Raw genomic sequence first — 20,740 nt, forward strand, 5'->3', positions numbered from 1 at the left:
CAGCCCCCTGCCCCTGCCCCCGCACCCGCCCCCGCTCCCTATGTAGTGGTAGAACCCCCGCAGACCCAGAGCAGTGCTGCGACCAACCCCGTAACGCAGATGTTACGCGAGCAAAGGGATCGCATCAAAACAGAAGAGGACACGAGGCCGAAAGAACACGTTCAAGAAAAGGGGACGACGACGAAGCCTAACGGACCCACGTCACTAGGTGAGTGCATCACTGTTTATATATTGTGTAGAATTAAACCATTTTCGACTCTATATACAACGTACCGCGTGGTATTTAAGCACTTTTTTGCCCAACTTTATGTTCCCTTTTTAAATTTTAAATGTTCGTCCGGATATGTATATACGTTTGTCTATAATAGGTACGCTTACATATTTATGTATATGTGTATTCTCGAATATTTCTGTTGGTTGCCATATTTATTAAGACCTGTCTGAGACACGGACAAATGGTGATGTTTTTTCAATTCTAAAATAGCCTTAGAACATTATTCGCAAACCCGGTGCTACTATTTTTGAAGGACGCGTTTGAAGGAGATTTTTTGTATACGTTATGAATAATTGGTGCGGCGGCGGGGTAAGATTGCGTCCCCCACATTGTTTGCGTGATCTTTAGTCCCGAACGTCAATCTTAAGATAGTCGTGCGTTTGAGGAGACGTTTATTTTGTTCATGCGCCCGATATTGTGAATATATTAAAGTGCATTATTTGTGTTGGAAGATTTGAATAATTTTCAAGATGGGGAAACTTAGGAATAATACAAAACGCTTCAGATCACTACTTCACTTGAAGATAAAGGAACTTCAGAGTAACGGTCAACTTTTTTATATTGTTTTTTTTTACCTGACTGACTGAAAAATGTTAATGTTTTTCGCGCATACTTAGGTGTAATATTCTTAATGACTGAACCGATTTTACAAGTGAAGTGTTAGTAAATTCGATATTGCTTTTTCTTGTGTTTGTCCGTAGTCAGGCGGTTTTTTTTTGCTAATAACGAAAGAATGTTACGTTAAGTGAATAATTTTAAAAACTTTAATTTCATGACGCATCCCCAAATCGCGTGGTGTTTTTTTGTTTGTGGAATTGGTATAATTTAGATAGTACGGTTTTTTATTCTATATTAACAAAGCAATTTTTTTAAATGGCACTGATTTGATATGTTGTTTATTACAATTTTATATACAAAATGCAATAATTCATACTTATGTATACTCATGTATACATTGCAAGTGCTCATAAATTCATATTTAGTAAGATTAGCCAGCTGATGATTGAGGTATGTTTCATATTATTATATATGATTATAATACTAAAAGATCTAGCCTAATATTATAATGAGAACTATCTGGTGTCAAACTATACAAAGAGCGACGAGAAGACAAGTACTAGATTACAGATAGCAATGTTATACTATGACTAAAGTTATTTCAAGCAAATTTCAACCTTATAAACATCATGTCAGAGTTGCAAATGATAATGTATTTTATTAAAAGTGATTTTTTGAATGTTGAATATCAATATATACTCATTGGTATTGAATCTTTATTTTTAAATTCAACAAACACCTTGTTTCCTTTACATTGCAATACTACGATTTAATTGAAATCAGTTGGAATGTTACTTATTTATGTTCTCATAAAGATGGTATACTATACAGATAAAGTTCTCTAATGGTAAAAACTTCCTAAACAAATGTTCCCGCATTTTGAGGAATAGTGTCATTCTATTCATATTCCTTCGGGAATGATTAGATGTAATTCTAATAATTAGTTAGTTTTTTTTTTATTAATCAAGTATTATTTGTTACCATGTTATTAATGTTGATATTAAGAAAAGAACATATCTTACCACATCATTATCCTTTACCATGTGGTGATTAGTAGACAACTGTCATACATATATAGGTATTATCTCTTGAGTGAATGAGCCAGGATGGTAACATCATTATGTACAGTGGAAATGCACTATTATAAATGGCTAGTCTAGTAAATAGCATATTGATTGTTTTACATTCCTTACTGTCTGTAAATAAAAGTTATATTTTATCTTTTTCTTTGCATAAATTATATTATTTATTTAGTAAGCGTTATTAATTGTTAAATGTCTTAGTTTATTCCACTATCATCAAATACGTGCAAAAATTGTCACAAATAAGATATAAAATATTGATACAATAAGCAATTAACTGGTAAGAAAGAATTAAATGGTAAAAACAAGTTATAAGTTCGGAATGCAGGGAATGTTAGTACAAGCTACAAGTTGGCGGAAAAAATATGGTGCAAGATTAAAGGAGATTGTAAATTTTTGATAGGTCCAACTCAATGACAAGATTAGATATGAGAGAAATGTCAATCGACAGTGCTGTAACGCGTATTGAAAATTTAATCGATTATCGTACACTTGAAAAATCGATTAATATAATACCATATCGATTAAAACAATACAAGATTAATGTCAATAATATTTGCAGTTGAAATTGTATAACATTTTTATTCCAAGATTTCCACTATGACGTAAATAGGAATCTGGTAATTTATTCATGGTTACATGTCGCTCGTTCAGAGCCGAATGAAAGGTATAACTTTGTATTTCGTATTGACGTGTTCTCGTTTTTTACTTGCAAATAAGCAGTGTCACGGTCACCTATTTGCATGAGATTTCATGGTCTGTCGATATTATACTAATATAATTCACACTCGAAGGAATCGAATAAAATATGACGTATTGAATAATAAGTGCAGTTATGTATTTGTCAAAGTTTTTATTGACACGTACCTGAAAATTTTATATTTTAAAAATAAAAATAGTAATCATACTTGAAGTGGAAAAAGATAAGTGATGTAGTGAGAGGTCCACATAGACTGCAAAACGACTATCAGTAATTTCCGTAACAAAAGCACCACGCAATGTACGCGCAATTAATGTCCTCAGATAAGTTAACACATTAATTTAACAGATTAATCATTAATGTTTTTATTATATAACATTTTAAAATAAATCCTTTACGAGAATAAAAATATTGCACAACATTTTTAAATATGTATTTTCAATTTATCCTCAAAGTAACAAAATAAAATGTTAAATATTTTATTTTAATTTGTTACTTTGAGGATACATTGAAAATATTTATGGTTTCTTTACTCGCACTTAAAATTGAAAATGTAGACGGTATATGTGGTAAACGCTAATGATAACCATAATACGGATTTTCAAAACTTTTCAGTGTTATGATTCAGCGTACGTATGTTAGTATTATAATATTATGAATTGAAGTATTATAATATTCGGATGTATGGATCTATCATATATAGACTAATAATGTTATCAGACCCAGTGAATATAAGTGAAATTAAATTATGAAAGCTCATTAGCGTACCCCTTTCAATTTAAAAAAATAGTCAACATCCTTCTTGATCTGTAAATGTTTTGTAATATTTGAAAGAGTTTTAAAAATGTATCTTCCACATTTTTTGAAAGCAATCGTTTAAGTTGCCTTGGGTACGAAGAGCCTAAGTTAGGAAGGGCAGAACGAATCTGAAAGCAAATTGGGACAGATATAGATTACAGTTTGGAATAGCACATAAACTAAGTCAGAGATTTAATATACACAGCTGGTGGTAATAAATATAAATAAATGTCAATATGACGCTCCGAATACTCGTTCGCAGACAATATCGATTATTTTTGTACTTGCGCACAACACTACTCGTAGGTTATCCACCGCATGGAATGATCCAACATGGCGGATTCGACTTCAGAAATGTTGCGCGTGGCTGCCTAGCTTTTATTATTTAAACAATGATTTTGAATTTTAACATTCATTTTTAAATTTTGACATTTTTAATTAATTTACCAATTATTATAATGTAAATAGATTACTTAATTTAGTACTTAAGTAAAGTGATTCAGTTAAAACGAGTGCTAAAAATCAAAATCCTTGAGTGACCTTTTAAATGTACCGTCTTACCATATTGATACGTGATCGAATCTTGTGTTGAAATTTCCCTTGAATATTAAATATTTGAAGATTGTGGTATAAATGTGTATTAGGAATGGGTACCGAGTGTGTTAAAATCAGGTACGTACAGTGCTAGACGTAACTCCCACGTGGAAATACCTCACTCCTCTATTTATAGACTTCAAACTTGCTTGAGCAAAAGCGACGGACCAGCTAGAGAATTAAAACAAAGATTTACTGTCTAACGTGCGTTGATATTCTTTTTTTTAAAGTAATCGACATCTAGGACAAACTAAAAGAGTACTTAGGTTATATAATTTTGAAGGGTGTAAGAATTTTTGACTATCTACTTTCATTTTAATTGCGTGTACGGACGTGATTTTCCATCAAGTAATTCAAGTAATGTCACGTTTTATTACTTCAACAATCTCCAGATACAGACAGGTTATATTATAAATACATTACCTTGCTGTAGTTGGTGAGATTTTTTTTGTTTTAAGACGTAACTAGGATCTGAGAAAGTCTGCTAAAATTGTCGTGTGGTATTTTTTATTAACATTTATGAAAAGGTATTGCTAAGTTTTTAAGAACTGTATTGATATAGATAAATAAACTTTAATATATTATTAACTTTTAAACTAAGTCTTTAAACTGTAGACTTAAATGTGGAAATTAAACAGATCATATCTTTAGTGTAGGAGGTTAGTTTACTTTTTTACCACATGTACTAGTAAAAGTTATGTTGAGAAGTAAAAAACAACTTCAAATGGTCACTAACTTGTTTGTTGTTACTTTAAGTTACTGAATAACTATGAATTGACTGTATTATAAAAATTGAATAAAATGACACTATTAGTTGTTCAACAAGTTTAATGTACTTTCTTTTTGAGAACAACATACATTATCCCTTTAAATAATTCTTTATTGAAGATGCAAATGTCATTAATAAAATGTAAACCTTACCCTTCTTTAAATATTATTTTTATTTCAGTGCGTTCAGAGCCTATACCTGAAGTTGAACATGAAAGTCAACTACATAAAACGGAAACGAAAGTAGCAAAAATAACAGCTGCAACTCCAAAAGAAATTTATGTAACTGAATCATCAAACAACAACAAACTGCCCACATTACCTGAGTCTGCTGTAACTGCAACAGATCATAACACTGACAATATTGAAAAGTCTGCTATAGAATCAACTGCCAAACCTAGGCTAAGCGAGAACAAAGAAGTCTCCAGTGTAAACAAAGCACAGGCAAAGCTTTCACAAAGCATAGATAAAGCTGTTACTGACAGCATCAAACACAAAATGAAGGATATTAATCTTAATAATGAGATAACAGGTTAGTACCATTTTATTTTTATTTAAATTCTTTTTAAGTAAGAAGTAAATTATAATTTCACTTCATTACCATATCATTGCTTTATAGTAATATGTACTTATGCTGATGAGAACATTGTACTATTTCATACAAATTGTTTAATAATTCCCAAAATAGTTTCTTCTATAAATAAATTAAAAGAAGTGTATGTAATTAGTTAATGATTTTGAAAATGTTATTCTGAACATTAGATTCTGCACCATCAGCAGATGCCAATGACAATGAAGTGACACTGAAGTCAGAAAGTGTTAAAGAAGAGATATACAAAAATGAAAAGGTCACAAATAACCCTAAGGATGATAAGAAATCTTCTAATAACATTAACATAGAAGATTCTAAAGATATTGATGCCAATGATAATGTCGAAAGTGATACAGACAAAGTAAGCATGGATCAAAAACAAGATGCTCCAACCTCAGATGAAGAGTCGAAGACATCAACTGCTGATGATAATGAAAAATCTGCACCTTCTGCTCCAAAACTTAAATACAAATATGACAATGGTAAGTACACTGAGTCTACTGTGGAAAGAATGGAATCTAAATTAAATTATGTAGATAAATTGCAAAAACAATATACTATATTAAGTTATTTATATTTTAGAACCGAGGTTGCCGATCATTGTTTTATTTATATAAACACATTGTTGTAGTTTTAATTGTATATATTAATATGTTAAATTTAATTATCTTGTAGATCAATGGTCACCTTTAAATCAGGCCGGCAAGAAGTGCTATGATATTGGATTATTGATGCAAATTAAAGATGATCCCCTCTCAAAGACTAAGCCAAATGCACCAATGCTAGAAGTGTGCAATATAATAAAGGTGAGTGCATAACTCTAATTCTCTAAACAAGTGTGTGTTTTTTTTTAAATATTACACAATAGTATCATATATATTTTTATTGTTTTTTTATAGCCACATCAAGAGCCGCAGCCCTTCAACCCAATATCCAGACCTATTAATGATTCCTTGTTCCCCAACTTTGCAAAGAACTCAAGTATAGGTTCAAGGAGTAACACACCACGGGATCCTAAGAAGGATGGCAGGAACTTAAGCACCGGTGGTAAATATAACTTTTGTCTATTGCAATAAAAATGTTAAAGTAAAATTACTTGTTCATTAAATTTGAAAATAAAACGTTATTATCCAGGTAAAGGTAGCATGAAGCTAAACGTTTCGCCTAGTGGTAGCACCCATCATAAAGCTGTGATCCGTGTATCACTGACTCGGGAAGATGTAAAGCTTAACCAGTCTAAAGATGCCTGGAAGCCGACCAGACTGAAGGCTGCTAGTCTGAGTGAAGAAGAATTCAAAACACAGGTACATAAAGGGAAAAGTCATAAAATCATCCACAATAACCTTTATCTAATTTTTTCTAAAAATATTAAAAGAGAATAAATATTGTCAGTCTTTGAATTAATAATTTAGGATTTTTTTTTTCAATTACTATAATATTACAAATAAAATAGTAAATACTATTTGAAATTAGTATTTATTAATGAACAGGGCATCAATCAGTCTGTTAAAAATCGTATCTGAAGTAATTTATACATTTTATTCCTTTAGAGCTGTATAAACATTTATTCTATAACTTTATTCCTTATTGTGACCGAGACGGTCAGGGACAAATGGCTCCCCTTCGTCATTTCAAGGTTATGAAATTCAATTCTATTGCATCACCATTGTATGCAATTTGAATTCAAAATGAACCTTTTGTGATTCACTATTTATTATGTTGTAGGAGTTGTATAAGAAATTCAGAGGTATTCTGAACAAACTTACGCCGCAGAAGTTTGACACTCTAATGGAGAAAGTAAAGACATTGGAAATAAACACTCAAAGCCGTTTAGAAGGCGTCATTGATTTGGTATTTGAGAAGGCGATCGATGAGCCCAACTTTTCAGAGGCCTATGCTAATATGTGCAATAAACTTGCATCAATAAAGGTAATTACATATAATATGTTTACATTAAATGTAAACTTTGAATGTAAAATGTAAAATAACATTGTGTTTAATTACACAGGTGCCTGCAGATAATGGCTCCCCGGACAAATATGTTAATTTCCGACTTCTCATCATCAGCAAATGCCAGAATCAGTTTGTTACAGATAAAGTTGATGAGAATGTATTGAAATTGGAGAAAGAAATGAATGATTGCACTGATCCTGTAAGTACATGCTATTTATATTATATAATTTCTTTTTTTCTTATAGTTATTTTCTTAAAGCAACTAATCATGTAATTAATTATTTATAATTATTATTTCAGGTCAAAAAGAAGGAACTTCAAGTGCAAGTAGAAGAAGAAAACAGAAAGTTAAGAATGAGATCAGTTGGAAATGTCAGATTTATTGGTGAGTTATTTTTTTTGTCACTTTATTCATTTTTATATTTTTATTGTTTAGTTCATAAATCTGTACCTTATATAGCCAGCTGTTATTTGTTTGATGTATTTTTTGTACTAGTACTTGATAACATAAAAATTGTTTAATGATTATTCATTTGATGTGTATGCTTTCAGTAGCGAATGCGAATTTTATTTATACAATTACAAGGTCTCATTTAATTTTGAATATCTTTCTAAAATGTATGTTTAATGCATATAGGCAAATGCTTCAGCGAATATTTACTACGCTTTGCCAATCTGTTGTAGCTTATGTATAGTACAGTTGATAACCTGCATCTGAGAATTTGACCCCAGAACTCAACTTTAATGACTCATATAATTATACATATTGTGATATGTTACATAATTAACAAAACAACAATGTGTGCAGCAATACATGTGTCACTGAAAACAAAATTCATAGTAAGGATGGCGTAACTTTTCGTACAGAGTTGTATTTCTAGTTGCCGGGTCTAAATAATGCCAGTAGAATAAGACAGTAGTGCTCAAAATCACTACCGACATACAATTTGTATAATGTAAAAGCTAACTGGCGCCAGTAAACCAAAACATGGCAGGCCAGTGCCCCTGTTTTACTGCACTGGTTTATAAACCAGGCATGACAAGAATATTTATACTGGGTTTGAATTGAATGTTCAGTGTCCAATCAACTCAGAGAAATTTTGTTATCGGTTTGTTTGGCTTGCGAAAGTCTACATTTTGTAGAAATTGTTTGTATCTCTTGCTCTTATAAGCCTAATTTGTATGTTAGACAGTTCTTTAGATTTAAAAACAAATGTGATGTGCGCGCGCGCAAGAACGCGAGATTCTTAATGCATTAGAAATATGTTTTTATAAAATGGAATTTAACATTATTCTATTGTTATTCTCATATATGAAAGCGTCATTGTAAAATACTAGTATTATAGTATATTTTATTTTTATAATGTATCGTTATTTTCAGGTGAGCTGTATAAATTGAAGATGTTGACTGCCAAGATTATGGTTTATTGTATGAATTATCTTGTAGACAAGTTAGAAGAAGAAAAACTTGAATGTCTTTGCAAATTGCTCACCACTATTGGGGAACAGGTATAATTTCAATTTATATATATATAATAAACCCCATACCACCCATCCTTAACTTAGATTGGCTCCAAGACAACATATTTATATAAGCTAATGAAACATATACACATACATACAATATAATAAAAATTAAGTCTCACGGCTACGGCGTGACGATTGAAACAACCAATTGTGTAAGATATTATTAAAACAATGTTCCAATTGTTATAAACAGGTGGAAAACGAAGTCAGAGAACAACTGGAGCTTGTGTTCAAACAAATGCAAGAGATTGTCGACAAGAAATCAAATAAGATAAGCAGTCGTGTGCGATTCATGATCAAAGACGTGATCGAACTGCGCCAACGACGCTGGGTAGTGAAGAGCGTCGTCGACTCTCAGCCCAAGATGATGGACCAGATTCAAAAGGAAGCTGAACAACAACAGAGACATATTGAGGTAACAAACATACAAATGTCTTGCAAAACTACTGATTAATGTTAGCCAAGTCTATTACAAAATTTTCTAAACAATGTAAAAAGACAATAACTGGAGAAGAAAACAAACTGTATGACATAAACTACAATTTATTTATTTTGATAATGTTTTTTGCTGTGCGGTAAAATCCAATGACTAGAGTAATTATGGTCGGATTGTGCTCGCTTCTTTCATAATTTTAATATAGTCACTAGTTTATTGTTAAATTTTAATTATTGTTTAACAGTTGATGAACTCCATTCCGATGGGCGGTGGTTACGGTCGCCGCGAGGACGGCGGTCGCGGCAAACGCGGCGGCGAGGGCCGACGTCAGAATAATAATTCATTTATGGATAATAACTGGAAATCGCCACGAATCAATACCGTTGATATGTCCAAACTCAAAGCTGGTACCCAAAAGGTAGGAAATAAACATTAAATGGAACAAATTCCGATAAATAAAAAATATTTGATAAGTAAAAAAATATAAATAGATGTCACTTTCAAATCTCTGGATGGAACTAATTTTTTTTAAAGCAAATATTAAAGAATTAATAACACTATAGATAGCTAAAATCTTATATATAGTTGTGCAAATTAATTCAATTGAACATGTAATATTAATGAATTTTAATATTACAGAATCTTAGCAATATCAAACTTGCGCCCCAGCATTCTGGATGGAATCATGGCTCGGGTACAAAGAACACTCTGCAGGCCAGCAGTAACTCTATGATTGGAATCACCAAGAACAAATATAGTATGCTTGAGAACTCATCCACTGATCCTACATTGCTTAGAGGTTTGTGTATGAATACATGGAATAATTTAACATATTTAAAAATCGCACAACACAATATCTATTAAAAAAAGGATGGATAAGTAAACAACTAGTCACTATTATGACAAATTTCTAATATCGTATACAAGATTCTGACTCATCATTTTCGATTCATTCTCATCCCTTCTACCATAAATTACATTTTATTATAATTTACGTTTTATTTTTATGATTTTTATTTATTCATCATGAAACGCGTAATGCTTAGTATTAGCAGGTTCGTAAATGTTAAACTCTACATTGACTCTCATATTTGTTATGTTATATATGTTATGGCTATTGTAAAATATTGCGACATTTTATTTCCTGTCTGATCAAGGTTTTCAACTGTATAAAGCAAGATTGAAAGTTTTTATAAGTAATTGTTGACATTAAACTTAAATAATAAAAATTGGATTCACGGTTTGATTGAAAAATTGATTTGATGACCGATAATTCATTTTGTCTTAAATGCATTTCACCCCTAACTTAGGGTAGGCTCCGAGCCCCTTTGTGGGGACGTATAGTGAGCTGATGATGAAATATATTCATTTAAATAAAAATTATTTACATATCTGGTATAAGAAACATATGTAAGAAAAGCAACAATGCATATGAATGCCTATTTCTGAATTTTCATTGCTTTTGTTGAATAGCTGAAGGTATTGTGATGTTACAATGTTAACACGCTTATTGTTTTGTTATCGCGTTTAGCAAATCCTGATTTATCTACGAGCTACACAAAAGGAGCTTCCATTGAGAGGTCAACATTTAACTCCCGAGGTGACTTTAGTAAGTAATACACGTGTTCAAATAAAGCTCGCTACACACCTTTAGTTTTAACTGCACAACTGAAGATGTTAAGCTAGCTTTATGCATATGTTAAAACAATGAAATTGAATAAAATCAAAGTTAATTGTGATTTCATGCACCTATAACAAAAAGGAGTACTAATATGCAGTCACCGAGTAAAAATAATATAGTATCACCATTAAATAAGATATATAAGTCAGAAATAGGCAAATAGTAAAGGTTATTAAAAATAATTACGGGAGAATAGATCTGATAGTAAATCGCAAAGAAAGAAAACTAAAACATCTATAGCTACGGATACTCTAAATGTTTATATCAGATAATTTATATGACAGTGTTTGTTTGAAGTTGTTGCCTCTCATTTATTACAAACATGCATAATTAGGCGTCCACTGTTGTATCATTCTTAAAAAAATATTCTCTGAAGAAACTAAGATACTGTATTTTTATAAAAATCCGTCAAAAATGGACTAAATATAGATACATCATAGCTAAATACTATAACAATTATTAATAATTTTGTATGAAGAAACAGAGTGCGAAAGTACATTTCTATATTTCTGTATATTTCTGAAACATTTTATTGACATTAATAGTCGATTTTAGATTAGCAATTACAACCTCAAAAAAGAGACTATTTTTTATGACAGTGTAGGACCTATTCATGTAAATTGAATTACTTTATTTTTTATTTTTTGGGCTGTATTCATTGTACTTGTACTTGCATACCATTCTGTGACTGTCTATCATTTCATAACACTTCTATTGTACTATTTAAATAGAAAAAAAATAGGAATAATTCCGCGTCCCAACAATATAATACAAATATGTTAGGCAATCATCAACAAAAATATGAAATAAACTTACCATTCTGTGCTGTAATATTATACAGACATGAGCAGCGGCAGTCGTGCCCGACTCGCTCCAGAAGCTGCCCCTCGCCCGGCAGCCAGTACGCCTACCCCGCAGGCGACGGAGCCCCCGCCGGCCGTCGAGCTCGCACAAGAGCCCCTGCCTGAAGAGAAGAAGAAATCCGTCAGGTCCATGGTCGGACTTAGTCTCAACTTTGACAATGATGAGGTTGTCATTGAAATACAACAACGCTTCCCGACCCAATACCATGCGGCACTCGTCACAGAAATCATCAATATCGTACTAGAAAAGTAAGCAGTTCACTTTAATCATGTTCATTTAAATTATTTATGCACACAAAAATAAAAATGTATTTATGGAACATACTCAACACTATAACATAATCATGTACTTATGTTTATAAAACCTTATCACTAAACAATTAACTTTTAATTTATACAGATCAGCAAAGGATATTGACACAGTGGCAAAAACGATTCTCCATATTGTCAACTTGAATGTATTATCTGCGAGCAACTTCCTCGCTGGCATCTCTGAGATATTTGAGTTTGGGCCCGACCTGTACATTGACATACCCATGCTTTATGTCTACCTTAGTAAATTTATGACCCCACTTATTGAAAATAAGGTAAAACAACCATATATACTATAAATAATATAAGTTAATAATATAAAAAACTTAAACAATGCAGTTTGAAATCAATACATTTTAAAAAAAATATGTTATGATAAAGTCCACTTTAAAAATATCAATGTAATTATTAGCTATTGGTAAAACAATTTCCTACTAAATGGTGCAATATTTAAGTGTTTATTATTTTCAGCATGTTACATTTGCTCAAGTATTTAAACTTTGTGAAAAGTCAATAATACCTGCAGAGCATGGTCATTTGATATTAAAAGCTATCATAAATAGCCTCAAGGAGAGCATGGGAGTGTCATTTGTTAAGACCAAATGGCAGGAGTCGGGATTGGAGTTCAAGCAATGGATGAACGAAGATCAAGTAAGTATATTAATATTATAATATTCATTATCACAGTAAATCTGTTTCTTATTCTGAATGAGAATAGCAAAAACATATGGGCTTATTTTGCGAGAGAGCACGACATGGACTCACTCTAGCCAGCCCGAGTTTGGAGTCCGAAGCATCACAACAATTGGCTTGACATTTGAAATTAATTACTTTGTGTACATTACAGGTGCCTAAATGGCTAGAAGATAATAAATTAGAGTATCTTGTAAAGGACATTCCCTCTGAGGAATCAAAGATAATACTGACGCCCGCAGAGGTTGAGAGCAAACTGTTGCAGCTCATGAACGCTGACGAGACATGCGACTGCGTGCGCGGTTGGATACAGGTAAAAAATGATTATTGTATAGATATCAAGTATCTATGAAAATCTTATATCAAAATAAATTACCTATGTAATATATTTACAATTAAATATTTTTTATATTGTTGTGTTTATATAAAATATGTATACATGTGTGTGCGTGTATTGTAGGACAACGTGGGCGCATCACGCGAGGAGGAGTGGGTCACGCGCGCCCTGATGGCCGCTGTGTGCTCTCACGCACTTCTCGGCGGTGAAGGCGCGCGCCGGCTGTCCCGCGAGCGCATGCACAAGTATGCCCCACTGCTGCACGAGCTGGCCGCGCGCAGCGAGCTCGACTGCCTGCTCGCTGTGCAGCGCCTCGTGCATCGCCTCGAGCACCCACAAGGTACGTCTGCACTTCTGAACACTGCTGCACTACAAAGTTGATTACTGTACACTGCGGCACTACATTATACACACCTGCTACACTGTTAGACAATTCTAAACGCACTCCACTGTACCACATGTAACTTAACAATATACATTGTTCTAATTTTATAATTTACAGTTAACAAGCAGCAGATTTTACATTGATTGGACAATTGTGAATTTTACAATATCAGTTCACTTTGTCTCATTCCTTTCAATATATTAAAAAAAGTAATAGCATTTTGGACATAACGAAAATAATTAACTAACATATCTTTACTTAATCAGCGGACAATGCTTAAACCATCCATTGAGATTAAAAATAAACAATCCTTACCATCACTGTAACACATGTCACTTATCAGTTTAAATATTTGGTTAAGTAAATTTTTGAACTTCATCACATTATTGCGGAGACTGTAATCAGTGTAATTTGTAGGATATTTTAGTATCGATCTCTGTGGATGATTCATTAGTAAACAATATTATCTTCTTAGTGAATAATATTGTTGTTATTGAAGAGATGGTTTATTTATGCGTACTATATTAAGATGGATAAATATTGTGTTCATTCCAGGATTGACATTGGACATATTCCAATATCTACATGAGCAATACATCATCTCTGTAGAAGGATTTATTATGTGGGAAACAAGTGAAAAGGAACCAGAGGGCAAAGGTATGATAACATTATGATTACTGCTTACTGTCGTCTCCTTCATTGTTTCTTTGAAAAATGACATTTAAAATATTGACATCTTTTTCATCTTCTTTGACAAAATAAAGACGACGATATGTAATCATATGTAATTAGTGTCACTGCAGTTAAAAGCGACATTTATAACGAATTAGCTTTTTCCCGCGACTTCGTCCGCGTAGAAATAAAAAAACACTTACTTCTTCCACATTATTCTCCACATCATCCTATCCATGCATTGTGGAGGCAGAGTGATTGTATATTGTGAGTGTGTGTAATAGCGGTATGTTTTTGCTTTGGTTGCAGCGGTGATGCTGAAGGCGCTGACGTCTTTCTTCACCAACATCCGGGAGGCGGACAACGAGGACACCTGCAGCGAGGAATGACGACTGCAGCCGCCGCCGCCCCCCGCGCCGGCCTCCCCCACAATTACCTTCTACTATATTTTTTTATACTAAAATACTAACATAGTTTATAAAATATAGTAGAATGTGGCGACGACTGACGGGCGACAGTGCACGCGATGCCTACGCTTGATTGTATGAATGTGTTATGACGTTTTGTTTTAAATAGCAAAGTTTAAAATTATAAAAAATATAGAAAAAAAGATAGATTAAGTGGAGAGTAAGGCATGGTATGGTATAGGAGAGGAAGAGTGATGGTGGGATGATGAGGAGGGATGCGTGCATGTGATTGGGAAGAAATGCGGCCGTGTGCTGTCCCGCGGTCGGAGGCCGCGCCGGAGCCCTGCTGCCACAGATCTACTATTATTATTGTAAAAGAACCGATGCTGTTGCGGATCGGTTACATATAAAACTAATGCTTGATTAGAGAACGGCGTGCGCTCACGCCCCAGGTAAGTACCTTTGTTTACGTGTTTGTTTTTGTAATGTACTATTATAATCCGTTTTTTTTTTCATTTTGTTCCCAAACTAATGAAATTCTCAATTAAGGAAATCAACTACACGTACACGATACAATATGATTTACATTTTTTTTTCTACATTTTATTTTTAACTTATGAAATAAATGTTTTCTTTTTTAATTTTTAGCCAATATTTTACTACTTATTTGTTGCAAATAAATACGATTTAAATATAACAGCTTATGGATGTATGGATTATAGATTGTAATTGTAATGACTTGAATATTATTGTTACATATTCAAATACTGATTGGACTACATATTATATATATTGATTTTATTATTAAATTGTTTGTTTGTACTTTACAAATACTGTTAATTATTATTTATCAAAATTATCGCGAATGATACACACAACATGCAACACTTTCTAAAGTTCTACTAGAGTCTAATTTGATTGAATTTGAAAGATTTTTTTTCATTTGCATAAATTATGTGTTTAAATTAAACGCGCTTAAATCCATGAAATTGATTTGCTAATGTGTACTTCGCGTAAATTTCAAATACTTTGCATATATAAAAAATTTAAATTTTATAGATAATCAAACATAAATTGTGACACTTTTGAAACAGATTAAAATAATTTGGGATTTATATTTCAATTATCATCGACTATTGTAAACTATATCTTATTTTATATATATATGGCTATAGCTTTATGATTAAACCTATTTTTATCAGTTACTATGTATGTTATGTAAATAAACTTTTTTGAAGAAAGTCAATGTTTTATTTACGACCCTTCATTACATAAGAATGTAATAAAAACATATTCCTTAAATCTATTGATAGAATAAATGAAGTTGAATCTGGACAAACGATAGTTTAAGGTTACCAGAGAATATTGTCCAGGCTTAACTACATTTGTGCACCTATTGGATATGGTAGAAATATCCAATGACAAAATTTAATTAATTCATAAATGTGTACATAAGACGCATCAAAGGTATATACGATTAATTTGAATATTTACACCGAATTAGAATAAGTCGTTAAGTTATACACAAGACAAGAAAACTTGGCGATTTTAGGCGCTGAGCGACATACACAATACTATGTCAGAGTTTTTTCATATGAAAAAAGGTTTTGCTTATTAAATTAATTGTAAAACAAAAATTGGGATCATTTTTCCAAAGTTGCTATGTTTCGCCGCGAGATGGCATTAAATACAATATTGCTGTAAATAAATTTTTTTATAGAAAAGTTATAAAAAAAAACAAATGTCTTACGCCTTTTATTTAAAGAATAACCGAAAAGTTAATATACTATATGGACAAGATTTACCGAACACTAAAAAACCTATATAATTTCCACGACTCATTCCACCAATATGCATATGTTATCATCTTGAGTCCTCTAGCTACTACATAAAGTAAATTTTATGCTTAATGAATCCTTAACATACTTGCAAATCGAGGACACCCTAGACCTTTTACCGAGTTTATAATTCATAACGAAAGTGAGTGTCAGTACGTCAGTTAAATGAAAAAAAAATTGTAAGAAACAATGTCATGTTTTTCAAAACTTATGAAAATTAGTAGTATATACATAGCTATATTTTGTGTCCCATGTTCGACATAACACAGTATGCACTATTACTCCATAAATCTCTATAAACTGACGTATCAGAATTAACTACCTACGCATCTTCTCTTAAACAATTTATCTTATTCCAGACCCGAATAAAAATTTCATAGAAATCGAACAAAATCCGCGATTCACCCCTGTCGGGTTTAATAATGCCAATAACGTACATGTTGCGTCTAGCAAGTTTTTTTTTTGCACGGAAATTTTTTTTGATCACTCAATTAAAGGATGACTCATTGTCTGCTGTAACACAGCATCTGTCTACATTTATCGATTTAATATTTTCTGATAGTTTGATTTGATATCCATTGCTATTTAAAAATAAAAGGCGATATGAGCTAAATAATATATTAAATTAGGGATTGTCCATTAATCAAAAAAGGCTCGTGGGGTGGTAGTTTCAAAAAAAATCACACGACATCACGAGGCTATAATAAGACATCACGTGTCTTAATTTTCTTAGTAATTGCGTAATATTATGAAAATTTCAATATTTCTTTGTAATAATACAAGTGAATATAGGTTTTGGTAAATAGTGGTGGTGGTAGTCTAAAACCTCAAGAGTGGCGAGATGAGGGTTTAAATATGTTAAAAACATAACGTAATTAATGGATGACCCCTAACGATGCACCCATATGTTGCGACGTATATGTATGTAAACATATTTTAAATCGTATTCTAATCTGTGAAGAGTAAAGATTTATAGCAAAAGAAGATAACTATAGCTTTTAAGTGAAGCATGATGTTGTACACTAAGTCCACTAACTATTGGCAATCATTATATTATGATTAATGTAAATAAAGGTTTAGACAATCTGGCCTACCTTATGGTAGACATAATAAGCCACTCGCGTCTGCAATTTCACAAAACTATGACGGACAATAAGTTGTCATGCTAATAGAAGATTCAAACTGACATATGATGGGACAACTTGCAATACGCGAGGCCAGACATCGCCAGCGAGTCCCGCACGTCCGTCCCGGCCACGTGCCGGCTTATACTGAATTTTTAATGATTGCATAAATGCCTGTTGCTCACAAACAAGCTCCCTGTATAATTTATACACATGTATGTTACATGTGGTGGCTTCTCTAAATATGTGCGTAAATTGATTTTATTCCAGTGCTTACTGTTTCTATGTTAAAATCACACCATATAAATATTACTATACATTACAATGCGACAGACTCTGTCTATCTCGCTTTCACGCCAAAACTACTGAACCGATTTAAATAAAATTTCGTACACAGATATTATAATATCTGTGTACGAAATTTCTGTGTGTGTGGTGTGTGTGTGTTTATAATAATAAGCTCTATAGAGCTTGAGACACGATATACTGGTTAATAGCAAAAAAGTTGTAATGGGTTAAAAGTTTTCGTTAATATTTTAGGGTGTTAATTTGCTATAAATAAATTTGACATTCAAAGTTCGTAAAAGTTTATCTCAAGGGTTCAAAAGAAGAGAGAATGGGGAACTACTGCATTACAGCATACTTTTTTCTCGAAATATTTAAGTACATTTTTGAACGCGAGTAATAAGGTATTAAGTAAGAAATACTTATTCAAGTATATAACTTTATTAGTATCAAGAATCAAGTCATGGACCCTTTTAACATTAGGTGACACTCATTTACCACCTTCGGAATAAAATAATAGTAACCACTCATTCACTAATACCAGGACTTGTCCTATGTACCTATCTTAATAAACACGCGTTTGTTGGAAAAACATTGCTAAGTTTATAGGATTGAACGATTTATAATAAATAAGATATATATTAAATGCATAATAAATAAACATTATCACTTGTCAGTACATTGAATAGAAATAAATTTTAATTAATAAAAGTCCATTCACTTGCAGACATCATGGCTGCTACGAAATGATGATATCGTAGACGTGTTCTACGCCGTAGCACAACATGATACGGAAGCATTTTATGCGTATTATTCAGTAAATGGAATGATGTTTAACCGTGGATTTCTGAGTCTAAAATCTCCGTTTATATCATATTGTCATGTCTGTGTGGTCGAAGATAATGATAGGGATGACGATATATTTTTATAGAGCTTTCGGATTGAGAAACCTACGGTTGAACAGGCAAAGAAAATCTCCAATATACATCAATTAATTTATAAAATGAAATTTTGTCTGAGTGACGGTAGTTCAAACAAAGAAATGGAGCTCTGTGGTCACAGACTACTAAAATTATTTTAAGGGACTAATTAAATATCTACGTATAAAAAGCCGCGTGTTTTTCTGTTACAATTTTATCTAGACCCATAAAAAAGTTGTTTACAAGAGGACAAAGAAGCTTAGAAATAACGTATTTGGTTGCGTCATGACGTCGTTGGAAATAATATTTCTATTGTAGGAAAAATTTGAAACTATCTATCATATTTAGGGATATATATAATGTAGGTGTATAAATTTATTAATTTGATTAAAAAAAAGAAACACAAAATTAATAAACTTTTTAAACACCTGTTTGTTCTCCCTAAAGTTTGTTTGTGTGCATAAAGGGGCGTTTCATGTAGCGTACAGGAGCTTTCTGTTCTTGTGTGCGCAGCAAGTACACACTGTTCGATTTAAAGCGCGCGCATTCGAACCGCCGTTCTAATAACTATGCAGTCCTATACAACCTCATGCTACGCTTGATAATCCGAATTCTGGAAGTGTATATCTTGTAATAGGCTGTAGCAGGCATCGCAGGAAATGTGCGTTTTAAAACTTGAAGCTTTTATCCCTAGAAAGCACATGACTAAGGAGCGAGCTTTTAAACTCCTAGTGCGTAGTACAACTTAGGAGGCGTGGTCATTGTGACGGACAAAAATTGGGGGCAAAGAACACACGAACAATAATGTCAGAAAAAATAATATTATTACAATTTATAAAATAACAACAAATTCTTTCCAATTTTACTATGTAAATCATTAAAAATGTGTAAGGAAAAAGTTAATACTTAATTCTAGTTCAATAATCTAGTTGCTACAATTCAAATTTTGTTGTTTTAATTTCTAGTACGAATAAATATAAAGAATACACCCAATTATTTTACGACAACTTAACGTTGACAAGCTACGCGACAATAGTAAATAGCGCTCGTAGTAAAATGTAGCTGCTACGTAGTGCTACGGATATTGAATCGTAGCAGTGACGCGTTAATTTACATTAACTGGCCATCTTTTTATTCGATTAAGGATGATTGTTAAATTTCTCTTCGTTCCAATCGTCCACTATGGAGGGGAGAGGTGAAAGGGTTCTGGCAGCTTCCGTTTCCTAAATGAAGACATTAATAATAATTCCAGAAAAACTGGCTCCTAACTGACACCACGCACACATATATTCCTGGCCAGTTTACGTGACAAATATTAACGTTTATGTGCAATAAAACAGTAAATATATTTTATTTGCGGGCAATTATCGTCCCGTGTGTTCTCTTGGGGGCGGGAGAGTTGCCTGAATCACGCTATCAACATTTTCTCAACGTTTAGTATATAAGAAACCCGCACTTGTACTATCAGTGGGGGTCCGTGTCTACACAGAGAGCTAGTTGAGGGCAGCTTGGGTGCGGGCGCCGCCAGTGTCCGGGAGGCGACGCGGCTCACCTGACTGTCACTCTTCAGGAGAGGATTAGACGGTCCTATTTCCCGTGAATGAGTAACTTCATTCCGAGAGGATGGAATTGGAATTGTTCCATACCTCAACACCGCTGCTGTAGACGCTTCGACCCCTTTTTGTTCATTTTAATGTAAAATATATTTTAATTTTGCTTTAAAAATATTTTGTACTTTATACAATATGTTACGTTTAATAAATATCATCCTATAAAATTGTATTATACTTGCGAACTTAACTGTAGCAAAAAATTGGTACGTTTCAATTTTATGCATTTTCATTTCCTCTCTTATATTAACATTATTATCTTACTTATAAATAAGTAATTTTCTTGGCAAAATGAAAGTTTAGCAAACGACATTTTATCTCCCTAAAATTT

General features: G+C 32.5%; 1 protein-coding gene across 1 annotated transcript in view; it reads left to right on the plus strand.

Annotated features, from left to right (window-relative positions):
* The window catches only part of LOC106126236 (eukaryotic translation initiation factor 4 gamma 1), a 26,129-nt gene extending 10,256 nt beyond the window's left edge, over nucleotides 1–15,873 (plus strand). Inside the window, exons 11-31 of the mRNA XM_013323747.1 lie at nucleotides 64–208; nucleotides 4,956–5,306; nucleotides 5,537–5,848; nucleotides 6,042–6,172; nucleotides 6,266–6,413; nucleotides 6,501–6,670; nucleotides 7,092–7,295; nucleotides 7,375–7,518; nucleotides 7,620–7,704; nucleotides 8,701–8,828; nucleotides 9,040–9,261; nucleotides 9,527–9,700; nucleotides 9,922–10,081; nucleotides 10,814–10,891; nucleotides 11,805–12,075; nucleotides 12,227–12,413; nucleotides 12,610–12,789; nucleotides 12,986–13,144; nucleotides 13,292–13,508; nucleotides 14,109–14,210; nucleotides 14,535–15,873. Coding sequence (XP_013179201.1) covers nucleotides 64–208; nucleotides 4,956–5,306; nucleotides 5,537–5,848; nucleotides 6,042–6,172; nucleotides 6,266–6,413; nucleotides 6,501–6,670; nucleotides 7,092–7,295; nucleotides 7,375–7,518; nucleotides 7,620–7,704; nucleotides 8,701–8,828; nucleotides 9,040–9,261; nucleotides 9,527–9,700; nucleotides 9,922–10,081; nucleotides 10,814–10,891; nucleotides 11,805–12,075; nucleotides 12,227–12,413; nucleotides 12,610–12,789; nucleotides 12,986–13,144; nucleotides 13,292–13,508; nucleotides 14,109–14,210; nucleotides 14,535–14,614 — 3,648 coding nt within the window. The 3' untranslated portion in view covers nucleotides 14,615–15,873. The remainder of the gene's footprint in view (nucleotides 1–63; nucleotides 209–4,955; nucleotides 5,307–5,536; nucleotides 5,849–6,041; nucleotides 6,173–6,265; nucleotides 6,414–6,500; nucleotides 6,671–7,091; nucleotides 7,296–7,374; nucleotides 7,519–7,619; nucleotides 7,705–8,700; nucleotides 8,829–9,039; nucleotides 9,262–9,526; nucleotides 9,701–9,921; nucleotides 10,082–10,813; nucleotides 10,892–11,804; nucleotides 12,076–12,226; nucleotides 12,414–12,609; nucleotides 12,790–12,985; nucleotides 13,145–13,291; nucleotides 13,509–14,108; nucleotides 14,211–14,534) is intronic.
* Nucleotides 15,874–20,740: the final 4,867 nt, after the last annotated feature.

The sequence above is a fragment of the Papilio xuthus genome, unplaced genomic scaffold, assembly GCF_000836235.2.
Source record: "Papilio xuthus unplaced genomic scaffold, Pxut_1.1 DF825017.1, whole genome shotgun sequence".
Classification (NCBI taxonomy): domain Eukaryota; kingdom Metazoa; phylum Arthropoda; class Insecta; order Lepidoptera; family Papilionidae; genus Papilio; species Papilio xuthus.